At 42.7% G+C, this 7491-nt stretch overlaps 1 protein-coding gene across 1 annotated transcript in view; it reads right to left on the bottom strand.

Moving 5' to 3' along the window:
- Positions 1-7490, bottom strand: part of zw10 (zw10 kinetochore protein) — a 32934-nt gene extending 25444 nt beyond the window's left edge. The window contains exons 1-7 of the mRNA XM_072446990.1: positions 7341-7490; positions 5626-5760; positions 4477-4578; positions 4058-4135; positions 3579-3741; positions 2188-2343; positions 1769-1966 (exon numbers count right to left, since the gene is read on the bottom strand). Of these exons, the coding sequence (XP_072303091.1) occupies positions 1769-1966; positions 2188-2343; positions 3579-3741; positions 4058-4135; positions 4477-4578; positions 5626-5760; positions 7341-7445 (937 nt within the window). The 5' untranslated portion in view covers positions 7446-7490. The remainder of the gene's footprint in view (positions 1-1768; positions 1967-2187; positions 2344-3578; positions 3742-4057; positions 4136-4476; positions 4579-5625; positions 5761-7340) is intronic.
- Between the last annotated feature and the right edge of the window lies 1 nt (position 7491).

Below are 7491 nucleotides of genomic sequence, written 5' to 3' on the forward strand. Positions count from 1 at the left end.
TGTCCATGTTAAAGAGGCCGACACAGTCTCTTCATTTAAGACCAGGCTTAAACGTTCCTCTTTGAAATGACTTATGGTCAGGCCAGTTAGGAACAGAAATATAAAACCTACAGTTTCAGCTACGCTGCCCTAGGAGCAACTATGTAGGAAGTATGGCAGCTTGAGCACTATTCTCTGCTAAAGACTACTTATTCTATCAAACAATATTTAATATTTAATTTCACTTGCAATGTGTTCATTCTCTTTCCTTCTATTTTTGGATGTGTCTGTTCCACTTCCTCGTGGGGAGTGGAACAGACTCATCCCTGACCTGAGAACCCAGATGATCCTCTCCTGGAGAAGCGGTCTCTACTCCATATGAACGGTTCTTCATCTGCCTCAAAGAACTGGTTCTCCTCCTGAAGAACTGGTTCTCCTCCTGAAGAACTGGTTCTCCTCCTGAAGAACTGGTTCTCCTCCTGAAGAACTGGTTCTCCTCCTGAAGAACTGGTTCTCCTCCTAAAGAACTGGTTCTCCTCCTAAAGAACTGGTTCTCCTCCTAAAGAACTGGTTCTCCTCCTGAAGAACTGGTTCTCCTCCTGAAGAACTGGTTCTCCTCCTGAAGAACTGGTTCTCCTCCTAAAGAACTGGTTCTCCTCCTGAAGAACTGGTTCTCCTCCTAAAGAACTGGTTCTCCTCCTAAAGAACTGGTTCTCCTCCTGAAGAACTGGTTCTCCTCCTGAGTGGGTCCAGCTCCGTCTGAGGGAGTCTAATCTCTCCTTCACTGTGGAACTCCTCCAGGTTTATGCTTTTTCCCAAGGAGGTTCAGTAGGTTTTCCTTGCCGAGAAGGAGGGTCTAAGAACAGGGGATGCTGGGACATTGCCAAGTCCCTATGAACATTGTTAAATCTGTTTTTCACTGTCGCCCTCAGAGGAAACTAATGTAGTGATTTTAGGCGTAAATAACGCAAATAAATTGAATTGAATTCAAGGGCACCACTGAGCCTCTAACACACAGTCAAAGTATAAATGACCATTTTGAATGATTGTATTTGTAAGAAGTGACAAGTGGTTTATTCCTTTTGGAAACAGAGTGTGGAACAGGAAGTTTCAATATTTTAACAATATAGATTAATTCAATCATTTCCCTGAGAATCGTTCAGTGCCAATCGTTCAGGAAGTGTCTGTAGTAGCTGTGTCTTACTTTTGACACATCAAAACAGAAAAAAGAATTGTGATATGTATCGTATCGCTAGACAAGAGGCAATGCACACCCATAATCCATACCCACTCATGTATTTTATTAATTAGGCTATAGAAACACAATGTAGACTTTTATTAATAGCCTAATATTGTTTATCATTTTCAAATGTGAAATATAAAAAGGAGAGAGAAAATCTGCTATTTAACTGGACCATTTAATACAGCCGAGTATTTTGAAAATAAAATATACTGACCACAACAACGCTAAATGAAAGAAGGTTGAGCTTAACCAGAACTTCCTCTCTCCTCCTTCCTGTGCGTTACACAGCTCGTGCTTCGGCGCTTTTTACGCTTCGGCGGGATCGACCGGTGGATCGCGATCGACGTATTGGGCACCCCTGTTCTAGAGTATACTGATAATGAATTGTGTTCTTGAACTGTTAAACATCAATATGATCCTGTTTTAGCTGAAAAAAAAAATTAAAAAGGCTCAGCAGAGGTTCAGAGAAGACTACGTGTTTAAAGCGGGAACAATGTTAGAACCTAAAAACAGCTGTGTCTAGTGCCAGAGGGCGGGGCTACGTACCGAGCAGGTATGAGTGCAGCGTCCCCAGCACCAGCAGCAGTTTGTCGTAGACTTGGGCCGGGCTCGGGGACTCCTGGCTCTCGGGCTCCACACACTGCAAGGCCACCACCAAACCCTCGCCCACCTGCTGGGTGACAAGCACACACAGGGACGGGTACAGCACCAGGGGCCTCAGCATGTTCTTCAGCAGGGCCTGGCCTGGAGAACACAGCAGGGGGCAGAGCGTCACACAGGAAATGAACATGACAAGAGGACTGTGGCTGTAGTCAGGGTTTTACATGTATATGCAGCTTACGGCTATATCCCTTGTGGTATTTGAATGTGTTCACAGCTTTTACAATGAAATAATTTATTATGGCTTTTTGCAGCATGTTAATGCATCTCTGTGTGTGTTTGGGGTTTGGGTTGGTCTGTCTTACTGAAGAGCTTGAGTCTGTGCTGTAGCTCCCCCTGCAGGGCCAGAGCCTGCAGCACAGAGCAGAGCACAGCCTGGTCCTTGGGTTTACAGTCCTCTTCATCACACCCCATGCGCAGGTTCAGTGCCACCTTCAGGAAGGACTTCATCTCTGCACCATCTGGGGGGAAAAACACGTTCTGATTGTGGAGAATGAGAGCAGTAGTTTAGTGTTTTGGTGTTCTTCTGTAGTAGTGTCACAGCACCACACAAAGTGTGGTACATACACGTACATAAACATATAAATATATAAATATATATACATACACACACACTTAGAGCTACATCCACACAGAGCACCAAAGTCGCCTCAAACCCCTGTAATGCATCTACCAATCCCCAGTGTGGTGCTGTGACACTACCACAGAAGAACACCAAAACAGAAGAAGAAATGGCATGGAGCATGTGCAGAAAAGTTGTGAGATGTAAACACAAACTTAACAGATTCTTTAATCTAGAGTAGAGTGTTGCCTTGGTGATTGTCAGATATATGCCACATCTTGCCCCTGGGGCCACAAATGCCCAGGCTATTAAATAAATAAATGTATATATATTTTTTTTTAAATATTACTTGGCATGTTTGGCGGGCTGGATTATAAAGACAAACGGCCGTAGTTTGCCCAGATCTGCCCTAAGTGAAGCCTGGAGAAGTCAGCTCCATCACGGTGACACACAGACCATCTCACCTCATGCTTCTGCTCAGATGAACACATATCACAGTTTGGCTGATAAGATCATCTTAGTATCAACTTTAACACACAACTAGACACATTTAGGACAATTGTATCTAGTCTCCATCTGACAGTGACTTATTTGCATTATCCATATTCATATTGTATGCTTAATTATTTGGTCAATAAATCTTCATAAACCACAGAGTAACTATTATTTTTTTATAAATTAAGTAATTGAGATATTTGATTATTATTGAGGTAATATAGACAAATAAGTCCAACAGAACCACCCAAAGTCTGTTTGAGCCAGGCGCCCATTGTGCGGAAACCTCTGAGAGCAGTCATTCCTTCAAAGTCTATGGAAGTCCACCACAGCAGAGGTTCTGAACGGGCATTATGCTCAAGACATGGAGGTGAGGACAGTCCAGCCCGACTACAGGCAGGTGAAGAGCTCACCATGAAAGTTCGGACTATGGAAATACTTTGGAATCTAAAATGATGTTCTACGTTCCAAAAACCTATGAATTTTAGCTCAATCCGCAAAAATCTAAATATGCTTTCAAATGTACAGGTAAATCTATTTACTACAATAATACTACTGCAAACGCAATAAAGACGTCAACATTGAGCAAAACCCAAATATGCGTGAATTTCAGCCATATTAATACCAACATTCATTTACCTTTGGAGGAGGAAGGTAAAGTCCAGACGACCAGGTGCTTCCACTGGTCGCCCAGGTGATAGAGCAGGTTCTCCCTTTGCACGTGGAGCTCAGAGCTGAGCACAGAGAGCAGGGGCAGCTGGGAACTCTTCCACTGCTTCAGCAGAGTCACGCTGTGTCTGGCCTGGAGTCAAAGTCATACATACACTGAATATTATACTTCTGCTACAACTGCTACTACTATATGGCTACAACACTCAATATCAAAGAGACGATGTGGCATACGCATTCATCATGGACATTTGAACTGGTGAAATGTTGCCGGCTGGTACTTGTTTATTACTATGAACTATAACATTCATTCAAAGTAATTTACTATGCTTTTAAAAATGGTTTACGGAATGTAAAAAAATAAATAGATTCTGCATTTGAAGAAAATGACTAAAATAATCGTTAGCTGCAGCACTACTACTGCTGCATGTTATCTACACGTATTGCACCTTCTCCAGCTCTTTGGCCGCCTCGACGTATTTCTTCTCCATCAAAGCTTTGTTGGACTCCTCCATGGCATTATGGAACTGTAACATACAGAGAAATTAAATCATTCCTGTGTCGTCTATAATGCGTTTAGTTGATTTTGTTGACATCCTTGACTTTGTCACTGCGGTCGGATAAACGACTGCGGCCGGATAAACGACTGCGGCCGGATAAACGACTGGGGTCGGATAAACGACTGGGGTCGGATAAACGACTGGGGTCGGATAAACGACTGGGGTCGGATAAACGACTGGGGACGGATAAACGACTGGGGTCGGATAAATGACTGGGGTCGGATAAACGACTGGGGTCGGATCGACACTGTGACTAAATTATTTTACAGAAATCCCCTCGTCTTTCAGGTTGGATTCGACTTGCATACCTCTTTTAAGTGTCCAAGCATGGAGATGACCACCATGTTCTTCTCCAGCTGCTGCTTCAGCTCGGTATACTCTGTCACTGATGTGTGGATGTTCTGCTGCACCTGCGCCCAAAAGCCAAAACAAGCCTTTAAATAGAGGTTGGCACAACAATACTGTAAGTGTGTTTCCATACACATTAGAGGGGCCCGCACTGAGCCACATGAGGATCAGCTGACCAAACATTTTTTATTTAATCAAAACAGGCTTCACCCAGACCTGCAGCTGCACTGGGACGGTTTGCAGCCAAGTGTGAAGCGGCTGGGATGAGAATCAGCACCTCCAAATCCGAGGCCATGGTTCTCGACCGGAAAAAGGTGGCTTGCCCTCTCCAGGTGGGTGGGGTGTCCTTGCCCCAAGTGGAGGAGTTCAAGTATCTCCGGGTCTTGTTCACGAGTGAGGGAAGGATGGAGCGTGAGATCGACAGTTGGATCGGTGCAGCAGCTGCAGTGATGCAGTCGCTGCATCGGACCGTTGTGGTAAAGAAGGAGCTGAGTCCAAAGGCAAAGCTCTCGATTTACCGGTCGGTCTACGTCAGGGGTGGGCAATTATTTTCCTCCTAGGGCCATATTCGATTCCAGGCAAGTAGCGGAGGGCCGGCCCGCGATCATTGGTGTGAAAAAAATATTTTATATATAATTATATAATCGATGCAAAACGCTTATCAGAGAAGAGGGCGCCAAAAAGGTCAAAGTTCGCCATCTATTGGGGAGATGTGGGCATTACAGGCGAAAGGTAAAATGAACAGCCAGCTGCGGCTGAGTTCGTATCGTGAGTTCGAATCCTGACTCCGACATTTGGTGCATGTCCTCCTTTCTCTCTCATTCCATCTACTGTCTAATAAAGCCTAGGGGCAAAAAAATAATAATTCTATTTTAAAATAACTTGGACAAGCTTGGCTGAAATCATAAGATTAATATGACAAGTTTGTGGAGCAAACAAAAAATTTAAAATGAATAATGACAAAAACAAACCTTTGTGGATTTTCAGTTCAGTTATTACTTTAAAAAGAGAAAAGCTCTCACTTGCCATCGATGTGCAACATTTGTATAAATGTATACTTTATCGCCCAGTATATGCAAATGTATATGAGAGAAACAGGCAGAGATGACCTTTGTGTTGATGCAATTCTTTAGGACATCCATCTCCCTGGACACCGCCTCCACCTGCTCCATCAGCTCCTCAGATGCTTGCAGACTGGACAGGAAGTCATTGTATCTTCTGTTCATCATGTCACACACGGCCTCCTGCCAACACAACATGCCAGCAGAACACTTTAGTGAAGATTAGGAGCACATCTCCAGGAAAACGCTTCACAAGCTTCACTGTATCGACTTATTCAATAAATTCTTCAAAAATATCGTTCTCAATATTTATAGTTCGAGTTGAACCTTTTCTTTGCACTAGAAGTGAAAATGTGTGTACAGTACAGTGTTCTCGCTGGGCTGAGGTTTGAGGATGGCGGTGGGACACCGCTGTAGGCGGCGCTAGCAAAAAGTACTTAAAAAATGTCAGCGCCGCCCACGGTGCTCGATATGGAAAGCCAAAATGATCACTCCGCTCGGTGCCCGCACGGCCGAGCGAACAACACCGCCCGCGGGACCTGAACGTGCGAGCGCAGCAGCACCCTAAAATGCCCGCGGCGCGCACATGGTTATCTTAATACCTGGCGGTATCTTTTCAGCATGGCGGGGGCCCGCGGCCTAATGGCGGCATATTTTGGGCATGGCGGGTGCTGGCGGCAGCATGCCGGGCCGCCATGCCCGGTGTTTATTTTACCATCATTATTAGTATTCTTGTGTTACGCTAGCTGTTTTTATTTTATCTTTATTTTCCCCCTCCATTCCTTATTAAGAAATTAGAGGTTTTGTCTATAGGAGTTTTGTTTATAAGAGTTCTTCTATAAGTTATCTGTCCTTTTCTTCTGTATCTTCCTGCGTTGCAACAATGAAATTTCCCCATGTGTGGACAATAAAGGAATATCTCATCTTATCTTAACTGAGTAATATTTTAGCATGTAACAGTAATTGGTTTCATGTAAAAATCATATGAGTGTTGATGCAAATGGTGTTTAAAACGACTAAATTCAGCTCAAACGATTTTATTTGTAAATTTATATTTTATTATGTAAAAGTATATTAATCAAAAAATGGGTTAAACAAACTCCATATTGGCTTTCAGAAAGGCATAATATGACTATTTAACACAAATTATTATACGTTTTGAGTGCAAAAAAGATCCAGCTTCACACTTTTCTCTAAAAAGGGAAAGAACTGATACAAAAACTAATCAGGACTGGTCAGTTGTATTTCGATCATTCTTAATTAAGTAATTTATTATAAAAAAAACAGTGTCATTATTAAATAAAAATGTCAAAAAAGAAGAATCACTCAATAAAACACTTAATTATTAGATATTCTATTTATGTATTTATTTGACAGGGACATTGTGCATTAAATATATATTGGGGACCAGAGTTAGCCACAAGTCTTCATATTTACAAGTCTTCATATTTACAAGTCTTCATATTTACAAGTCTTCATATTTACAAGTCTTCATATTTCAATCTTCATTTGGTTAAAACTGTTTATTAAAAGTTCCAATGTACAATAGAAATAATGATGTAACTAGTCGACTACAAAAAATAACCGTTAGTTTGTGTTTCTTTTACAAAGGATGGAAAAGTGCGGCTTGGTAAAAAAAGCACCAGAATTAAGAATGTGTCGGTTCCACATTTTAAAGTTTGTATAAAATGTAGATGTTAAAGTTGCTGTTGCAGCGTCAGAGTATCTTCAGGCTCAGGCTAAAGGAGCTAAGCTAACATTACCTTGGTGTCCTGGACTTTGCGGGATAATTTACAGATTTTCCCCGCCAGATCTTCCTTCTCCAGTTTGCCTGAACTCGCGAGCACCTCGGTCACGAACGAGGCCATGTTCCTGTCGTTCCTGGTGAAGCCGGAGACCGCGGCCGTGGAGCTC

Source organism: Eucyclogobius newberryi, unplaced genomic scaffold (genome assembly GCF_026437365.1).
Source record: "Eucyclogobius newberryi isolate DKJ021-1_F unplaced genomic scaffold, fEucNew1.0.hap1 SCAF_15, whole genome shotgun sequence".
In the NCBI taxonomy this organism is placed as follows: Eukaryota; Metazoa; Chordata; class Actinopteri; order Gobiiformes; family Gobiidae; genus Eucyclogobius; species Eucyclogobius newberryi.